General features: G+C 35.0%; 1 protein-coding gene across 1 annotated transcript in view; it reads left to right on the top strand.

Moving 5' to 3' along the window:
- Positions 1-20249, top strand: part of LOC119246993 (NKG2-C type II integral membrane protein-like) — a 42247-nt gene extending 21998 nt beyond the window's left edge. Inside the window, exons 7-10 of the mRNA XM_054696768.1 lie at positions 17189-17227; positions 17737-17888; positions 19661-19761; positions 20120-20249. Of these exons, the coding sequence (XP_054552743.1) occupies positions 17189-17227; positions 17737-17888; positions 19661-19761; positions 20120-20240 (413 nt within the window). The 3' untranslated portion in view covers positions 20241-20249. The remainder of the gene's footprint in view (positions 1-17188; positions 17228-17736; positions 17889-19660; positions 19762-20119) is intronic.
- The last annotated feature ends 1417 nt before the right edge of the window (positions 20250-21666 follow it).

The raw sequence follows: 21666 nt of genomic DNA on the forward strand, positions 1-21666 counted from the left end.
TTTTCCATCATCACTCTCAAATTAGTGTCATGCCATCCCATTCTTATTTTTGTAATGTTTTTTTTAAGTTTGATGTTTTGTTTTCATTCATTTTGCATGAATTGAAGTGAGAAATGTTTTCTTTGTAAAGTGTTTATGAAGTAAATTATCTTTATTTCTTTTAAATATAAGATCATCTTGCATTTTTTAAATAAAATTATAGCAATCATTCTGTATTTTTTTTTATCCGTGTGTATATTCTATTTAGATCAGCACACTTTTCTTTCTTATTCACAAAAAGATAAGACTATGTTTTAATTCACAGGTACTCATTTGACAGGTCCTGTATCAAGGCTACTGTAAAAAGGATTCCTGTTTTTCTATTACCTGGAAGTCTTTCTGTAATATCACTGTGGGATTTAGTGTTATTTCACTGCTGATATCATCTGAGCATGTAAACCTGTTTTAGGGGGAGTTTTTTTTTTGTAGGAACTCAATGGCTGTAACACATGTGAAGTTTCTTCAGGTAGAACCATTCGCTATACAGCTTTTGGTGATTTTCATTTTCTACAAATTTTCTGTTTTGCGTAGACATTAAAATGTATTCACAATAATGGCTTATTGTCTGGTGCATCTATTAAAAATCATAATGGTTTTTTCATGTAGAACCTAGATACAAAAGACTTGGGTTCTCAACTGTTTTTAAGTTTTTACAACGAGGTTACATTTGCTTTGTTCATGCTCTTTAACAATTTTGTACTTGGTCATTTGTTTGTGCTATTTATTGTTTTCTTCCTTCTATTAGTCTAGACTAATTTCACTTAATTTTGACTTTTCCATTTTTCAGTTTCTTTGATGTGTGCTCAGATTTCTGTTTTATTCCTTTTTCAGCAATTTATGCATTTAAGGCATTTGATTTCAAAAGACAGCATAGTGCTTTCATATTTTCCTTCCTATTCATATGATACTGTGAACATACATTCTGATCATTTTTTTTTACTCATAAATAGACATATCACTGAAACAAAATCAGGTAGGGATTTCCTTTTTATGGTTTCTGTAGTGCAAGGAAGAGTATAGTGCAGGATATCTATGATTCTATGAAGATGGGTAAAGGAGTGTTTCTGAAGACTGCAGGGGCTTTTTCAGGCTTTTATTGCAGGTAGGGGTGTCAGGGGGCCGGGAGTCTGGCAGGCCTCCTAGGCTCCAGAAGGTCTTTACACTTCTAGGCTCTCCGGCATTCTCTCACGGCCTTGTCTTTCTCTTCTCGTGATTCAGCTGTTCTGCTTCTGGTCTGTACTGGTCTACTGGCTTCCCCATGACGCCGCCCTTATAGGCACAGTCTCTCAGCCCAGGTGTACCCATCTATGCATGCCCACACCCTACTCCAGGTGTCCACCATCAGACATGCATTTAAGACTGCAGGATTCAGAGACCTCCCTGGTGGCTCAAGGGGTTAAGATGCAATCCATGAAGCAATCCACAGCACTGCAGCAAGAGTTCAATTCCTAGCTAGGGAACTACCCACATGGCACAGCATACCTCTCCTGACTTGCCCACTGCTACCTTCAGTTAGTCTGCCTGTTCTGTTACCCACTCTGTCTCTGGTGAATCCTCTCACCCCCCCACACTCTGTCCCCTACCCCAATTCTTGTATGCATAAATAAATATTTTTTTTTTAAAGACTGCAGTATTCATCATTAATTCTAATGGCAGGAGGGCAGAAAAGCCTGACACTTTTTCACTTATCCGATGGTTACTAACAGTTACTAACTTCTATATTAGATGAAATTTGTTAGAAAATTTTCTTTGAAGCTTGAAATAAAATATTTCTTTAAATGATGTCTAGTGTGCCTGATAAATCAATTTTACTTAAAAACCTACTTTTTCTGTGTGCCAATTTTTGTTTAAGTGATATTTAAAAAAAAATATATTGTCATACTTACAACAAGTATTCCTATTAAGTACAGACTTTTTGTAAATAATCACTTCTTGATTATGTTATGATTAGGGGATGAATCTATGAAAAACATAATGAGAAATTATTTAACTTTTCAATCATGGAATGGTGATACAATTCAAGGATTTGAAAGGTTTATCATGCCAAGAGATAACTTTTATCAGTGGAAATTTAAACAACTATTTACAAATTAAAAAACAGAAAGTAGAGAAATAGAGAAGAAAAGTGTGGGAATTGGTGATCAAGGGACTATTATAATAAAGTTGAAAATGTAATTCTTTAGAATAACTAGTATTACTTAGGGCATATACATATATATATATATATATATATATTACTTAGGACATTTTGTTTCTAGAAATGTTAGCATTAAAATAGAAATGACATATGTAAGTATAGGAAAAAGATATCTAATGCCAAGATACAACAATCTTGTCTAACAGTAAAATATCTATTATATTCTTCACTAGACTTAAGTTTTCAGGGTTTGTGGTTGAGATGGAAGCAATTTAACAGCCAAGTATGGGTTAGTCTTTTGCCCCCTGATACCTTTTAGAATAGGAACACAATTTCTTAGAGGCATATGTCAATGGACAAACTAAATGACACACTACAAGTTCAGGCTTCTCTGATCTGGAGGTATGTGGTGAGAAACTGCCTTCACAATAGCCAGGATTTCCTGTTCAAGGTTTAAGTGACACTTTGGCAAGAAATCTACTTTTTCCAGTGTGGCTTCAATCTGCAGCTTCAGAGGAGAGTCTGTGTAAACCACAGATATTGTTTGTTTCCATGAGTAACCATGTCTCCCACGAGAGGATACTCCACCCTTTGGCCAAGAGAAGGTATTTGTTCCTCCTCTCCTGTCTCTTTAACAACTCACCTCATTATTCACAAACGCTGTATATGATACAACAATTGAAGTTGACATGCAATCAAATTATAGAGAACATTGTTATCTTTATGGAATAATCCAAGGTGGGAAAACAATCATAAATATGAAACATATTAAAGGTTATCTTAAATATTTAAATACTTTAGTGTATTACTCAATTCCATATATACAAGGATAATTGGGTTTTTAAATCCATGCCATTTTATCTGAATTCCCATAAACATCATGGCATGGATAATTTATTTTGGAATTTGAAATCAGTGCAGATATAATTGTATATTTTTTTTTTTTTATTTTTTAGCCCAGCCTTTAAACACAGATTCTTAAAATTAATTCATCTAATCAGGAAGGTCAAATTTAATTCCTGATATACTTTCTTAATCTTAATAAAAACCAATTTAACTTTTCATACAAATAAGGATGTAGTAGTTCCATAGAATTCTAACTTACTTACAAACAATCTAATTTTTTTTAATGTCTCTAAACATAGCCAAGAAGATACACAGCACTGATAAAAGAGACTCCTGTCTACCTGTCTAAGGAACTATGTTATATGGCCTAATGGACATGCATCAGAAATAACTGCATCAGTGTGTCAAAACAATAACTAAAATAACTGACTTTTCATTGACAGCTTATAATTAGCAGATTGAATGCTAGGTGTTTTATTTGTTTTATATCGTATGTTTTTATTCCAGTTAGATTGTAAGCAAAATTGGTAGACACTATGTAAATTTTGTAGTTTTTAAAGCCAGAATTAATTTAAGATTCCTCCCTGCAGAGCGCTTTGATCAATTATCAAATTGTATCATTGATTTATTACAATTATCAATACAATGAAAATCCTTCTGGAAGTTTGAACCAACAATATTGTCCTCTAAATGATTTTAATTTATCATTTTATACTTTTTTATCTTTTCATTCACTCATTTACCAACTTCTTATATTAAATAAATGTCATTTCCAAATCTTTACCATATCAATCTTGTTTAGGATATCAAGAAACTAATGTATCACATATTATTTTCTATATAGTAAATATTCTTCAAAATTTTAATTATTTCTTAATACTATATTTTGAGAAAATATCATTTTTAACCTCTCATCCCTTTTAATAATAAATGTTAGTCACTCTATAAAAGTAATGTAGAGCAGTAAATTAATACATATTCTAACACAACTATTATACACTATGAATATTCAGTCTTTATTTATGAACAGATAGAAAAATTGTAAAAGTTAGAACATCATTTTTTTCTAATATAGCACTTTAAGACAGTTATTTTAAAAGTTTCAAAATGTTTTGTTGGATGATGATTTTAAATTAATGTGGATGTTATTATTTGTGAATATTATGCCATTAATATTTGGGCTTCTATTCCCCAAAACATTAGATTTGTGTGAAAAAAAATCTCATTTTAAAAATTATTCTATATCTTTCAACATATTTTTAAGTTTTAAGGAAATTTTATCAGACTTGCCATTATTTCAACTGCAATATGAGTTTATTACTCTACATGTTCTGCCCATGTGACTACACTAGGGATCTGGTCATCATATGCAGCATTTAGTAAGACTTGCCTGCAATTATCTGAGGGCAGCTTCCCTGACACTACTCAGCTGCAAGGATGAATGACCAAGTAGAGAACTACCCAGAAGTGAATCTGGACCCAAGATGACAGCAAATGAAAGGTAAGGACACATAAAGCTCTTCTTCAACAACAGAATAGCCAATAACTTCTGTGGAATGACATCTTCAAAATATTTCTCAGGACCTTCAAGGGAATGACAAGTACTATGCGTGCAAAGATAAAACATTTAATAGCTATGCATGTAACTGCTCTGGGCTGTATGATTGGGGTGCCAGGGTGTGGAAGAGTTGGGAATAAACTCACATAATTTTCACCTGTGAGAATTGGAGCTTAAATATGACTATGTCCTTCTAATCTGAAATGTGAGGTCTTATTTTATTCCTTCATTGTTGGAGGTGGAGTCTTTGACAACATCTCATAAAGCATTATGTTTACTGAAAATGCAGCACATATTCTGGCTGCAATATTAGAATGGGAGATGTGGATTTGGGATCCAACCTTTCATATGTGACTCCTTGTGCAGGCAGGTATTCATGTCTGTAAATTGTCAACATTTATCTCCATATTTTTTCTCTGTGTTTCCGTTTCTTCCTTGCAGAGTTGCCATTACCCCCAGTGAAGATTGCCCTGAAGACCGTCTGCCTGGTCTTGGTGTCCACTGTAGTAAAAACCTTATTTTTGGTAGTCCTTATTTTTGGTAGGAAATTCTGAATGATTATAAGAGACAAAGTTTATGTTGATTGCCCAGTGCTCTAAAAATTTCAGATATTAAGGAGAACATTCATTTTTAATATATGGTTTAAATTGTTTAATTATTGTTTAGAATTTGTCAGAGTGTAAATTTGCAAAATGATTCTGGGGAGTATTTTATGGATTCATATATAATGATTCAATGACATGTTTTAGGAAACTGAAAGGCCCAATTGAGAACTAGTAATTTATTTTTGAGAATTGGTAACCACGTACTCTAGGAGATAGTGAAATTGACTCTAACTTTTTGTGATATTTTCCCCCAAAGGTTTATTCTTTTATTTTTTTTCAGAAGCTCAACTGTGTTATGATTATTACTATAACTCTACCAACATACAACATTTCTAACTTAGAAATATTATAATGATAATATTTACTTAGAATACTATACAATTTTATAAGGATTATTTTTTTTCTAGCTACTGAACAGCCAATGCAGACATTTTTGGCCCCAGAAGAGAATGATTTCTCCCCAGCAACAAAGTTCGAGAAAGGTATATAATGCTTTCCTAAATTCTGTTATTAGTACCCTTTGCATTGTGTATATTTGTTAGACTAGGTAATTATGGTAACAAATTTTCTGTTGGGACATAAATTATAAAATCAAATAATAAATGTTCATGAATAACGATAACAGGAGGGGTTCCTCATATCCAATAGCAGGAAGAAAATTCATTTAGAATCCCAACACCCATGTGGCCAATTGGTTCATGTCCTGCTACTATTATATGTATAAACAATTTTACTATTAAAAAATGACTTATTTACTCTCTGTCAGGACATATAGAGGGATACTTTTTATATGAGTTTGGTTCATGTGGACACGTAAATTATAGCATGAAAAGTTGCCTTTTCTCTGTGTGTGTTGTATGCACTTACTGTGAGGTGTGTGCATGTGTTATGTACATGTATGTTCATATCTCAGCATCTGTATGATATGTCTTATTTTATTAACACAAATAGTTTCAGGTAATAATTCATAATCTCTCTGCAGAAAATCATTGTGGCCCTTGTCCAAAGGGGTGGTTTACATACTCCAACTACTGCTATTACTTTAGTGCTGAGCAAAAAACCTGGAAGGAGAGCGTGACGGCCTGTCAGAGTAACAACTCTCAGCTGCTCTACATAGACACTGAGGAAGAAATGGTACGAAATTCAGTGTCCCAGCCACTTTATCAAAGACTTATACTGTCAATTTTATATTTATTGAACTCATATATTTTTGTACAAATTTGTAGTTCATTTTAATGTTTGTTTAACATTCCATTGTCTGATTTTGAGGATTTTACTAAATCTTTGACCCATTAATGCACACTTGAAAAAAACCCATTTCTTGGCTTTTCTAGAGAACCATATTTCATATATATATATGTGTATATATATGAGATATATAATATGTATGTATTATATACATATATCTCATATATATGTATATATATGAGATATATAATATATAGTATATGTGTGTATATATATTAAATAAATTTGCTGTTTAATACACATCAAAAAAGTGAGCATATTGTGAGTGGGTAGATTAATCACCAAGTGAATGAAAATTGTGTCTGCAGAGCATATCCTGAGTAGAAGTCCCAGCACCCAGTGCACCCCAGACACCCTGTCGCTCTCTCTTCACTCCTGCTGTCTGGTTTTTTAACCACTGACTTGACTTTTAATTTCATAGATCTCTTTTCTTGTTTATGAACTCGATGCAATCATACAGCATATACTTTTGTTCCTGTCTCGTTACTCCCCTTTAATTCCTCGGTAATTCATCTGCATATTGCATTTATCTGCTGTTTTTTAATTTCGCTGAAGAGTTTTATGATATAACATGCTAAAACCCATTCTGTTTACTGTGTCAGGGGCGTGTGTGAGTGTCACCTGCTCAGAGATTAAGAAACTCCTGAGTTCTCTATTCTCAGGCATGGGGAACCCTTAGTTTTCCCATCCCCACCTTCCCAGCCCTGCTCATGTGTCCTTGGTGGTGGGAGGTGAAGCGTGTCCTGGCTGCTGACTGTTGTCACTGTCCTGAGGCATCACCCTTGTCAGGCTGCACTGCCCAGAGCCGCCTTCTGTTGTAGCTTGGTGCTGACAGGTCACAGGCGTAGGTCAGATTTTCCCTGTTCACATGACAAGAAGAGTGAATATCCTAAGTATAAATGTTTAGGAGCTCATGTTATGTAATGATGATGTGCTGGTGAGAGTTTGTGGCTTCATGCTCAACAGTTCTCAGCACACTGTGTGTATGTGGTATGAGATTGAAATCTGTCTTTTCCTTCTGAAAATGTAAGATCTTGTGAAATCACACATGTGTTTTTTTTTTTTAATGAAGCCTTTCATCATTCCTATGTAAGTGAAAATTCTTTATGTTTGAATAGAAATTGATGAACTCCATATCAGTTTCGTCATGGATTGTAGTCTATCGTACCGTCAGTGATCAGCCATGGATGCTGGTAAATGGGTCAACTTCCCAACTACAGTAAGTTTTATTTAAATAATGTATGGTAGCATTAAAAAGTGCTATTATTTCTTGGGTTGCCCAAATATTATAGAACTTAGAGAAGAAAGGTATGAAGAGGAATATAAGAAGAAGGATACTAGTGTATTTGATTTAAATTATAGACACGAAGAATGGTGTTAAATGTTAATGGAATCTTGATAAATATTGAAGAAAGGACAGCTCAGTTTGTCTAAAGTTCAACTCTTACAAATATTTTATGAAAATTGTCTTCATCCATTTTCAAATTATGCTTGTATTGCAATGAAAGAAATGTTATTGTTTCTTGGTTTACCCTAATATTATATAATAACATATTTATGCATTTTTCTTTATTACAGGATGCAAAAACCACCACCCACTAACTCTCACTGTGTTATGCTATGATCTGACTATTATGCAGAGAATTGTGATAGTCCAAGTATTTATTATTGCAAGCATAAGTTTTAAATTAAAAAAAAACAACTAAATTTAGATTTATTTGTGTAACTTTACATTTCAAGAAATAAATCTTATTATTGATTTTGGTTTTGTTCTAATGACATTTTTTCAAAATAATTATTGAAATACACTATGTTCAGCAAAAATGTACAGATAACATTACTTTTGTGCCTGGCATTTATTGTTCAACATTTCATTTGTGGCGTTCAAACTTCAAAAAGATCATTTGCTTTGTGAGTACATTTATACATAATGGCAAATTCACTTTCATACAGAAAATGGATTTGGAGGCTGCCAAGGACAGAGGGGAGGTGGAAAAAGGAACTCACCAATGATTGGTTCTCTGTTTCTGTAATCTTCCAATCCATGAGCAGGGGATGTCATTCCATTTCTTTGTGTCTTCCTCTATTTCTCTTAACAGTGTTTTATAGTTTTCTTTGCATAAGTCCTTAACCTCTTTTTCTTAGGTTTATTGAAATTCACTTTCATATAGAAAGAATATTGTGGGTTGCCAGGGACTGAGAGGAGGTGGGATAAGGAACTGGCCACTGATTGGTTCTCTGTTTCTTTTTGAAACAGTGGAACTTTTTTCATTGCTAAGTGTAGTGAGGTTTGCAAACTCTGAATATGCTAAATGTCTTTGATTTATTCACTTTACATAGCTGAATGTTATGCTTTATAAATAATATCTCAATAAAGCTGTTTAGAAAAAATCATGACGTTTGAGAACATTTAATATTTAAAATAATTTCTAGTCCTCCCTGGTGCACAAGGGGTTAAGATGCAACCTACAAAGCTATCCACAGCCAATAGCATGATTTCCATCCCTGGCCAGGGAGTTACCCACACGATGCAACAGACCTCCCTGACTAGCCTACTGTTTCTTCAGCAGTGTATTTCAGTAAATCTACATGTGTGGTTCCCTCTCTGTCTCTGATGAATCCTCTCATACCCCACACCTCTGCCCTATACCCTAGTTCTTGTATGCATAAATAAATAAATCTTTTTTTTTAATTTTTTTTTTAATAGAGACATGTTTGTTTTATTTATTTATTTATTTGTTTGTTTGTTTTATACATACACTGGGTACAGTCAGAAGCGCGGGAGGGTGAGAGAATTCACCAGAGCCAGAGCGGGGAGCAGAGCAGGCAGAAGGACCGAAGTACACTGCTGAGGGGAGCAGTGGGCGGCAGGAGAGGTCTGCGCGCCATGTGGGACCCTCCTCTGGTGGCCGGGGAGCACCCGGGGATCGAACCGGCGCCGCAGAGGCTGCGGGCAGCTTCGCAACCCAGAGCTCAACCACTGCGCCACCGGGGAGGCCCCATAAATAAATAAATCTTTAAAAATAAATAAAATGAAATAATTTTGAGAAAATACATTACTGCATCAAGATGAGCGGTATATATTTACACAATGGAGTATTACCCAGCAATCCAAAAAGATAAACTCATGACATTCACAGCAAAGTGGATGGAGCTGGATGGGATCATGCTCAGTGAAATAAGCCAGAAAGAAAAAAAAAAAAATACCAGATAGTTTCACTTATAGGAGAAATGTAGAAGATCCAAATAAGGGACAGCAGGGAAAAAAAAGTAAATATAATAAAGTGAAAATCTAAATCAATAAGCAACTATAAACCGGAGACATTCTGCAGGGGCAGAGAAAGGAGAAGGATAAAAAATGGGTGGGAAGAGCACAAGGGACTATGGTGATGGCACACAGGTGAATTGGTGGTGGGAATTTCAAGGGGACAAGGGGAAGTCAATGAATTATGGTGGAGGATTATGGGTACTCTTGGTGGGCATGATGTGATGTCTTGTACAGGAAGGTTGAGTCACATCACATATTCCTCAACTCAGTTATGTAATTATAAGGGATGATGTTAGGAGGATGCCAAACATGGGTTTAGAATAGAAAGTTTAGAATAGAAAGAGTGTAATAGTGGGTTTAGAATAAAAAAGTCATAGAGAAGTTAGTGATAAAAGGCCAAATGGCAGTTTTCTTTGTGTTTAACTTTCTACTCATGTTCTTAGGGGGTGGGACATAATGGGTTCTTATTCTGGACTTCAGAATTAACAGTATTTATTTCATTACTTCTTTCAGAGGAAGATGGTGTCTTTCTAAAATTTCTATATCAGTCAATATGTTTTTAAAATCACTGTAGAAGAGTGTGTGTGACTCTAAGGCAGTCAGCTCCAAAGAGAACACAGGATGGACACATTTGTGCATGTCCAATCTTCTGTTCTAAAAGTACTAACCTGAAAGTTGTATTTATTAGTAATTCATGAGTGCAAGCTTGTGGATAAAATAAGACGTTCGCATTTAATATTCCATTTTGTCCTTCATTTTATGAGGCCTCTCCCTTACAGACCCACCATTGTGTGTGTGTGTGTGTTTGTGTATTTGTGTGAGTGACTCTAAGACAACATGGAAAAAAATCAGCTTTTGTTCCCCGCATGCTCTGAATTGGCTATCACACACTAATGGTCAGTATTTTCTTCTTCACTTTTTGTTCTAAACTATATCTGTCAATATGATCCAAGTTTTCCTACAACAGTTTTTTCCCATAAACAGATCACAAAAACTAACTACAATAAAAATGCATAAATGCATATAAATGATAAAATGCTGGCAATGAAAAAGCACTTGATGTTTGCATAAGCATGTGGAGGACATGAGTTTCCAAGACAAACAATTAAAGACCTTTTTTCTATTTAAATAAAAATTATATTTACATTCATATAGTTACTTTTATTTCCTAACTCATTCGTTAGCTTTTATGAGTTTTATTGCATCTCCCTCATTAGCTTTTCTGAGGGCTTTTTTATGTCACTTTGACAGCTTAAGTGTTCTTTTTCATTGAGTTTCTTCTTCCCTCCCTTCTTCCAACTTTCTTTTTGAGTAGAAGAACTGGGGTGTAGGCCAAAGTTGTGGGGGTGCGGGGTGAGAAGTGTCACCAGAGACAAAGTGGGAAACAGAGGATTGACTGACATACACAAGGGGAGCAGCAGGTGAGACAGGAGAGGTCTGCTGTGTCATGTGGGTTAGTTCCCTGGCAGAGATTGAACTCAGGCTGTAGTGGTGATGGTGCTGAAACTTAACCACCAAGAAAGTCCCTCTGAGTGTCTTTAAATGATATATTTCATACTGTATCTGATAGGCAGATATAGTCTTCCATGTCTTTGTAGTTTTATTCTGGAGAGTTGTTCTTTCTTTATGATGTTTTATTCCCTTGAGGTCTTCGTCGCCATGTTTGTAGGTTTTTGGTTTGCCAATTTTGCTACTTTATAATAACTTATATTTAGATAAAATATGTAATAATGATTTAGACAGTTTACCCTAGGCCAGCAGGGAGGCCCTTTAGAAGATCTTTAAACATATCCTTCAGTTAAAGTCACCTAGAAATTAGATCTCTTTATTAAAAAAATATATTCATGAGAATGAATTTATTCTGTCATCATATATAAAGGGTATTTTTTAAAGATTTTTTTGGGGAGACTCCCTGGTGGTGCAGGGGTTAAAGTCTCAGCACTATCAAGCAATAGCCAGCCATTGTGGCATGAGTTCAATCCCCCAGCCAGGTACCTAACCCACATGTTGCAGCAGACCTCTCCTGTCTCTCCTGCTGCTCCCCTCAGCAATGTATCTAGTAGATCTGCCTGTTCTGTTCCCCACTCTGTCTCTGGTGACTCTTCACACTCCTGTACCTATGGCCTACACCCCAATTCTTATATGCATAAATAAAGGTAAAATCTTTTAAAAATTCTTTTTTTAGGGTGCCTTGGGGAAGGAAATTTTATGTGGACTACACCTGAGGGGGGGGGAGCAAATGTTGTTTAAAAATGAATACTGTTGTAAAAAATAAAAAGAAAAAGAGGAAAAAAATATATTTTTTTATTTATGCATGCAAGAACTGGGATGTAAGCCAGAGGTGTTGGGGTGGGGGGGTGAGAGGTTTCACCAAACAGAGTGGGGAACAGAACAGGAGGATCCACTGCAATGTACTGCTGAGGGGAGCAGCTGGGAGACAGGAGAGGTCTGCTGCACCGTGCGGGTAAAGTTCCTGGCCAGGGTTCGAACTCAGGCCACAGCTGTGACAGCGTGATCGCACTGAGACTTAACCTGAAAAGGGCATTCTTCGCTTGTTATTGAGTTCCAATTCATCAATTCATCCACCTTTCTTAGGTTACTGGATATTCTCACAACTAGAAACAGTCACAAATTATATATGCATACATATGTTTGTATATATATTATGCGTACACACACCCTGTATAACTATTTCTATATATAAGACTAAATTATAGCTACTCTTAGTATTCTGAGTAATTTTTGAGACTTTGTATTATTTGACTGTAGATTTCATCCCCACCAGCATTTGTTATTTCCAATCTTTTTGATATAGAGCATGCTCACAGGTATGAGGTGGTATCTCCATGTGCCCTTGATTTGGATTTCTGTGATAAATATCATTTTGTAACACTCCTTCAACTTTTTTTAAATAAATTTTATTTTTATATTCCCCATACAATTACAATCCCCTTATTTTGACCCCAATCCCTCCCCTCCCCGCCCCTCCACCCCCCATAGAGTATCTCTGGTTCATAGTTTTTTGTTGATTTTGATTTTCACTTTCTTATGGTTATTCATTTTCCTGGTCCCTTTTTTAAGTTCTCTAGATTCCTGCTATGAGTGAGACCATCCGATATTTTTCTTTTTCTTAAAAGTCTATTTTTTCCCGCTTTCCCTAAGTTTTGGTTCAGTGAGATTTTTGAATGTTACCTCTGTAATTCCCTTACATAATTACACTTTTGTTTTTATCATTTACAACAAACATTCCTATTAAAACACAATTATAATTGGACGATGAATGAATGGATGGTGGTAATTTTTCAGTAACTGGAATGATAATATGGTTTAATATTGTTTAATTTATCAATGGAAACTTAAATAGCTATTTATAGAGAATAAAATTGAATGCAGGGATTTTAAGAAGGAGGGAAAAGATAAGTTTAGAAAATTTGGAAATGTAGTGATTTTTTGGAATAATTAGTGACAAATATCTTTAAATACCTATTGGTAATAGATAATGGTATTAAATTTTTATTACAATATAAATGATATAATAAGGGCATAAGGGAAAGGTATATGATGTCAAGATTTATGAATATTGCTTTATAGTAGAATTTAAACATCACAGATAGTCTTAACAAGGCCTAAGTGTTCAGAATTTATGGTTGCTATGGAAACAGGTCACAAGCATGGGAGTCCAAGTCTTTAATTCCCTAATATATTTCAGAGCCATTTGATCATGGAAAAAATAAATGACAACTATAAACCCATCCTCTCCTATAGTCTGCAGGTGTGTGATGAGGTGAACTGTCTTCAAAATAGCCCAAGTGCAACAATTTCCTGTTCAAACTGCTAGTGACACATGAATGAGAAATCTACTTTTTCCACTCTTGCTTCACTCTGAAACTTCACAGGGCAGTTTTAAATATCACAGATATTGTTTGTGATCACAGATCAGAACAACAAGTGCTGGTGAGGATCTGGAGAAGAGGGAACCCTCTTATACTGCTGGTAGGATGCTCTGTGGGCCAGTCCCTTGAAAATCAGTGTGGAGGTGTCTTCTCCTTCACTCAAGGATGCACAACTTCTCACAACAGAAGGTATGTGTTGCTCCTCTCCTCTCTCTCTCTGCTGCTCCATCTCTTTTAGTGGAAGTTTATGAAGGTTAGATGTGAAGCAATTGACACACAATACATATGCAATTAAATCAAAGAAAACATTGGTGTTTTTATTGAATAATTTAGGTAAAACTCAAGAAGAAAATTAAATACTTTGAGGATTTCTCAAAATATTTGAATTCTTTCCAGTGGAGAATTAGTCAAGTATATAGCATCCTTGCATAAGTAATTTGTAAATCAATGCAATTTAGCTTGTAATTTCACCAAATTATGAGAAAGAAATGTTCATTTTGGAATTCATAATCAATACAGATATAATTCTATATAGTTTTTCTATTTAGCTCAATTTATAAAATTAGACTTTAAATGAATCCATTCCATCATGAAGTTCAAAGGTAATTCCTCATCTACTTACTTAGAGCCAATATAAAAGATTTTAATGTTAATAGAAATCAAGATGAGATAGCTTCCATAAAATGCCATTTTCAATTTAAAAGTATACAAAATGCTTAAAAATAAACATAAATTGTTCAAGGAAAACCACATTAATAAAACAAACTCCTGTCTAGTGAATTAGGTTACATGGTATAAATGTTATGAATTAGGAAAAACATGGTGGTTGTATCAAAATAATAATGAAAATAGGGACTGTATTAGTGTAGCTGACAAGCCAGGTTGGATATTATATTTTACATGTATATTATATCTTAGATATTCCTATTTCCATTTTAGATTAGTAAACTAAAACTAATTTGAAAGACTCAATATAACTTTTTATTTTATTTTTCCTTTTTTATTGAGTTAAAATTAAAATGTGATACTTAGTAATTATCAAAGTCAGAATTAATTCTAGATCTCACTTATTATAGTCTATTGCCTGAATTGCTGAAATAATGATTTTTTATTTATTTCAATTACTTGCACGCATAAGGCAATTGTCACTAACTTGGATAGTTACAGGATCTTTCTGGAAGTTTTAACCAATAATGTTGCTCCAATAATTAATGAACCAATAATGTATGTACCATTTTATGTTTTTTTTATCTAGCTATTAAAGCAATTACCAATCTATTGTATTAATTCTAATCACATATTTTTAAAATATTATTTTTATTGTTTTGTTTTCAATATTGTTTAGGTTTTGGATGAGCTTAGCATGCCATTAACATTAGCCAATATACAAAATTTCTTTAAAATTGTAAAAATTCCTCAGAATATCACAATACAGAAAGACATATTTTGAAAGGAAATAACCTGAGATAATTGAGTAACACCTCATCCCCTTTTAATAAAGAAAAGTAAATGACCAAATAAAAATAGTGTGGGAAATGCTAACACTATTTCTCCAAATTAGAACATTCAATCTTTCATCATTAGTTTTAAAAATTGACATAAAAATGGCTGCATCATTTTTGCTGAGCCAAAATTTTCATTTCAATAGTTATACAAAGGATTAAGATGCTGCTGTGGAATATCATCTTAAATTAATAAAGATAATATTGGTCATTCACATCTCATATTTTATTAAATATTTTGCTTTTCATTTTTCCAACCAATACTATTGTGTCAGTATAGAATATCCTTTCAAAAACTATTTATTCTGTCATGAAACATATGTTTAAGGTTCTTGGGAGTTCATATATTTTTAAATTTTCTCACTAAGGTAATATCTGTTTACACCATTGTCTGTATGCTGGAGTGATGGGATCCACCTCTGGTGATAGTACCTTAGTGCTCAGGACTGTAGAGCAGACATGTGTGTTGTTCAACTGCAATACGAGTCTGTCACGTAGCTCACTCTCCGCCCACAGTGATCTTGTCCTGTGCACCATTTATTAAAGACTGAGAAGGATTTATCACAGAGCACAGTTCCTGACTTTACAGAGCAGCAGAGATGAACGAGCAAAGAGTCACCTATGCAGAGCTGAAGCTAGCAAAGGACTCAAAAAGGCCGCAAGTGAAACCTAAAGAGAGTAAAATCTCCACTACTGTGACGGAGCCGGGAGTAACCTACGCAGAATTAAGTCTTCACAATGCTGCTCGGGATCCTCAGGAGAATGGCAAGTCCTGTCACCTCAAAGGTAAAGCATTTAGTAGACATGCAGCAAAACTGTTCTGGGAGATGCAGAGGGTTGGAGGTGCACCAAGAATAGGGAATAAACTGACATGTTTTTCATTTGTGAGGATCAGAATTTGGCATTGGAATATGGTATTCTAGTAGGAAATCTGATGGTGATTTTTTTTTCCAGGTATTGTTATAATTTATAATTGTTGACAAACAAAAATTCATGGGTAGTTTTTTTTACTGAAAAAGCAATGGTATACATTGGGGGAAAGATTCCAGTGGGAGAAAGAGGTCCTGGGTCCAAATTTATTCATGTGACTCCCTATAGATGGAGACTGTTTTGTGTACAAATTGAGCAACTGTCTCCATCCATCATTTCTCAGTGTTTCCATTTCTCTCCCTGCAGGCTTAGCAGCACTTCCAGAGAAGCTCATAACTGGGATCCTGGGACTAACCTGCCTTCTCTTGATATGCATTATTGTGTCAGTGTGGATTAAATTTACCCGTAGGTAAATTTATGAACGATTATAATGAAACTTTTCACTTAATGATCATCAGTGCCTTTAAATATTTCATAATATTAAGGAATAGAACTATTATGTTAGTGTATCAGTTTAATTAAATATTGAGTGTTTAATCTCAACTTCTCAAAAGTACAAATATGCAAAGTGATTGTTGAGATTATTTTATGTAGATTCAGATATCATGATTCAAACATGCTTAGGAGACTGAAAGAGTCTATTGAAAACTAAGATATACAAAGAACTCACAGGACTGAACAAAAACAAGGTATGAAATGATTTTTTAAATTTGGGACTACATACAGTAAGAGATGGTGAAATTTGACTCTAAATTTTGTGATATATTCTCCCAAAGCTTTATTCTTTTTTTAAGATTTATTGATTTATTCAAGAACTGGGGTACAGGTCAGAGGCTCAGGAGGATGAGAGAATTGACCAGAGACAGAGTGGGGAGCAGAGCAAGCAGACTGACCAAAGACACTGCTGGGGTGAGCAGCAAGCGAGGCAGGAGAGGTCTGCCGCCCCATATGGGTTTCTCCCTGGCCAGCCGGGAATCAAACCCTCACTGCAGAGGCTGTGGACAGCTTAGCACACTGGCCCTCAAATCTCTGCGCCACTGGGGAGGCCCAAAGCTTTATTATTTTACTAATATCCTTGGAAAGTCAACTTTATTATAGATTATTATTATCACCTTACCAACATACATTTCTAATTTAGAAATATTATTACATTGATTTTGAATTAGAACATTGTTAATTTTTATAATGATTTCTTTATATTTTCTAGCTCCTATAAATCCAGAACAGAATGATTTCTCCCCAGTAACAAACATCCAGAAAGGTACACAATGAATCAAAATTCTGATGTTAGTACAGCTTATATGATATTTATATATATATGTTAGAGTAGCTAAAAATGGTAACAAATTTTCTGGTAAAACATACATTATATAATAAAATAAAAAAAAAGTTCGTAAATAATGATAATAGGAGGGGTTCATCATATCCAACAATAGGAAAAAAATTCACTTAGAACCCCCACACCCATGTGGCCAATTGGCGCATGTCCTGCTTCTATTATATGTATAAACAATTTTACTATTAAAAAAATGACATTATTTACAATGTCAGGACATTTACGTGGATATTTTTTTGTGTGAGTTTGGTTCATATGGGCACATAAATTTTAGCATGAGAAGCTGCCCTTTCTCTGAGTGTGTGTTGTAAGTACCAGCTGTGAGGTGTGTGCATGTGTTATGCACATGTAGGTTCATATCTCAGCATGTATATGATATGTCTTATTTTAGTAATGCAAACAGTTTTAGGTAATAATTCACAATCACCCTTCAGCATGTCATTGTGACCCTTGTCCAAAGGAGTGGATTACGTACTCCAACAACTGCTATTACTTTGGTGCTGAAAGAAAAACGTGGAGGGAGAGCGTGACGGCCTGTCAGAGTAAGAAGTCTCAGCTGCTCTACATAGACACTGAGGAAGAAATGGTAAGTAATTCATTGCCCCAGCCATATTATTGAAGACTTACTCCAATCTATTTTATATTTATAGAATTCATATATATTATTGTACAAATTTGTAGTTTATTTATAATTTGTGTAACATTCCATTATCTGATTCGAGGATTTTACTAAAATCTTTGACCCATTAATGCACATTTGAAAAACCCAGTTTTTGGCTTTCATAGAGAATCATATTTCATATATATATATATATATATATATATATATAAGATTGAAGTTTAATACAGATGAAGAAAGGTGAGCAAAGTGTGATCAGGCAGATTAATCACCAAGTGAATGAAAATTGTATTAGGAGAGCAGATCCTGAATAGAAGTCCCAGCCCCCAGTGCACCCCAGACACCCTATCTGCTCTCTCCTCACTCCTGCTGTCTGGTTTTTTAGCCACCGACTTGACTTTTAATTTCATAGATCTTTTTTGTCATTTATGAACTGAAATGCAATCATACAGCATATACTTTTGTTCCTGTCTCTTCACTCCCCTATATTTCCCCAGTAATTCATCTACATTATTGCATTTTTCTGCTGTTTGTCAATTTTCACTGCAGAATTGTATGATAGAACATTTTAAAATCCATTCTGTTTAATATGTCAGGTGTGTGATGTGAGAGTCATCAGAAATAAAGAAACTTCCTTGGTTGGGTATTTTCAGCCTTAGGGTCCCCTTAGTTGTCCCATCTCAACCTTCCCAGCCCTGCTCATGTGAGCTTGGTGGTGGGAGGTGAAGCGTGTCCCCACTGCTGACTGTTGTCACTTTTCTGAGGCTTTACCCTTGTAAGGCTGCCCTGTTGTTGCTGCACAGGACCCTCACCTCAGGGGAGGAATGACTGCCCCAAGCCTCTTCCTTTTGTGGGTTTTTGCTGACAGAACACAGACCTAGGTCAGAATTTTCCTTGTTCACATGGCAAGAAGAGTGAAGTTCCTAAGTATAAATGTTCAGGAGCTCAGGGCCTCCTAGGTGGTACAGGGAGTAAAGCATAACAGCATGAAGCAATCCGCAATATCTGCCACAAGGGTTCGATCCATGGCTGGTTAGGGAGCTACCCACATGGCACATCAGACCTCTGCTGTCTTGCCTACTGCTCCCATCGGCAGTGTAATTCTCTGCCCGTTCTGTTCCCCACTCTGTCTCTGGTGAATCCTCTCACTCCCACATCTCTGGCCTGTACCCCAGCTCTTGTCTGCATAAATAAATAAATCTTTAAAAAATTAAAAAAAAATGTTTAAGAGCTCACGTTATGTAATTGTGATGTGCTGGTGAGAATATGTGGTACTATGTACTCTAGTTCTCAACACACTGTATGTGGTGTTAGATTGGAATTTGTCTCTTCCTTCTGAAAATGTAGGTCTTATGAAAAAACACATTACTTGTGTGTATTTTTTTTTAAGATTTATTTATTTATACAAACACTGGGTACAGTCAGAAGCATGGAAGGGTGAGAGAATTCACCAGAGTCAGAGCAGGGAGCAGAACAGGCAGAAGGACCAAAGTATACTGCTGAGGGGAGCAGTGGGAGGGCAGGAGAGATCTGCCCGCCATGCGGGACTCTCCCCCAGAGGCCGGGGATCAGACTGGCGATGCAGAGGCTGCTGGCAGCCTCATAACCCAGTGCTCAACCACTGTGCCACCTGGGAGGCCCATTGTTTTTTTTTGTTGTTGTTGTTGTTTTTGTTTTTATTTTAAAGAGGAAGCCTTTCATTGTTCTTATGTAAGTGAAAATTCTTTGTGTTTGAATAGAAATTTATGAAATCCATATCAGTTGTGTCATGGATTGGAGTCTACCGTAATGACAGTGGTCAGCCATGGATGTTCTTAAATGGGTCAGCTTCCCAACTAGAGTAAGTATTATTTAAATAATGTTATAATAGCATAAAAAATGTTTTTGTTTCTTGGTTTGCCCAACATTATAGAATTTAAGATAAGAAAGGTATGAAAAGGTATATAAAAAGAATGCTATTCGTGCATTTGTTTTAAATTATGGACTGAAGGTTGGTGTTGAATATTAGTGTAATCTTGATAAATATTGAAGAAAGGACACCTCAGTATGTCTAACTCCCAACTCTGGCGATGTTCTATGAAAATTGTCTTCATCCATTTTCAAAATATGCTTGTATTGCAATTCAGTGAAATGTTATTGTTTCTTCTTTTGCCCCCACCTAATATAAGAACAGAATTATGCATTTTTCTTTATTACAGGATAAGAGAAATTGAAGTTGCTATTGATCAAACTGCAAAGCACTGTGGTATGCTACAGTCTAACTATTATGCGGAGAATTGTGAAGCTCCAAATTTGTATTATTGCAAGCATAAGCCTTAAATTAAAAAAAAAAATAAGTTTGGGATTTATTTGGGTAACTTCACATTTCAAGAAATAAGTCTTCTTGTTGATTTGGTGTTTTGTTCTAATGGCATTTTTTCACAATAATTATTGAAATACACTATTTACAGCAACAAGTATAGATATCTTTAATTTTGTGATGGACATTTTTTGTTCAACAATTCATTTGTGGCATTCAACCATCAAAAAGATCATTTGTTGTTGAGTCCATTTATAAGTAATGGAAAAATCATAGGTAAAGAAAGTGAACTGGTCTTGCCAGGGACGGAGGGAAGGTGGGATGAGGAACTGGCCACTGGCCAACAGAGATTGGTTCTCTGTTTCTTTTTGAAATGATGGAACTTTTTTCAGTGCTAAAAGTAGTGATGTTTGCAAACTCTGAATATGCTAAATGTCTTTGGTTTATTCACTTTACATGGCTGAATTTTATGCTTTATAACATATCTCAATAAAGCTGTTTTTCAAAAATTCTGCGATAATGTTTGAGAACATTTAATCTTTAAAGTAATTTGGAGTTTAGTCATCTTTATCATTTTTACTTTTTCAGTATATCAAGCTCAATCCTTCCTTCAATTTGATTTTTTTCATTATGCTTTGCATTTTTCTTAAAGATATTTATTTTTACAAGAACTGGGGTACAGTTCAGAGGCACGGGTAGTTAAGATAATTCACCAGAGATAGTGTGGGGAGCAGAACAGGCAGACGACCAAAGACACTACTGATGGGAGCAGTGTGCGGGGCAGGAGAGGTCTGCCACACCATGTGGGTTTCTCTCTGGCTGGCCGGGATTTGAACCCTTGCTGCAGAGGCTTTGGACAGCCTCACAGCACAGCGCTCAACCGGCTGTGCCACCGGGGAGGCCCCTATGCTTTGTATTTTTACTGAAGTCATAGGGAAATGATGTTATGCTTTAGTAATGGCACTTTATTTAGAATTGTCTGTTAGCAATTTTTAGTGCTATAAAAAACAATACAACTGAAGTTGGCTTACTGATTTATAGGCAATATTTTTGAGCACTTTACATATTAATTCTATCATTCTAATATATAAATCTAAATATGTATATATGAATTATAAATTTTGATATAATAGTTATGTATTATAAATAATCAGACCTTTCTTCTCTCCACCTGCAATTAATTTTTTATTGGCTCATTACAGACCAGAGCTTTATATCCACTATTGAATAGAAGATACTGTGCTTGATCTCTATGTATTCCCAAGTAGGGGAAAAGATTTCAATATTCATTCTGAAATTTGAGGTTTAGTGTAACTTTTTCATCATCACTCTCCAATTAGTGTCATACCATCACATTCTTATTTTTGTAATGGTTTTATAAGTTGGATGTTCTATTTTTACTCATTTTGCATCAATTGGAATGAGAAATGTTTTCTTTATAAAATG

The sequence above is a fragment of the Talpa occidentalis genome, unplaced genomic scaffold (assembly GCF_014898055.3).
Source record: "Talpa occidentalis isolate TD23 unplaced genomic scaffold, MPIMG_talOcc4v2.1 talOcc4.16, whole genome shotgun sequence".
NCBI classification, from domain to species: Eukaryota; Metazoa; Chordata; class Mammalia; order Eulipotyphla; family Talpidae; genus Talpa; species Talpa occidentalis.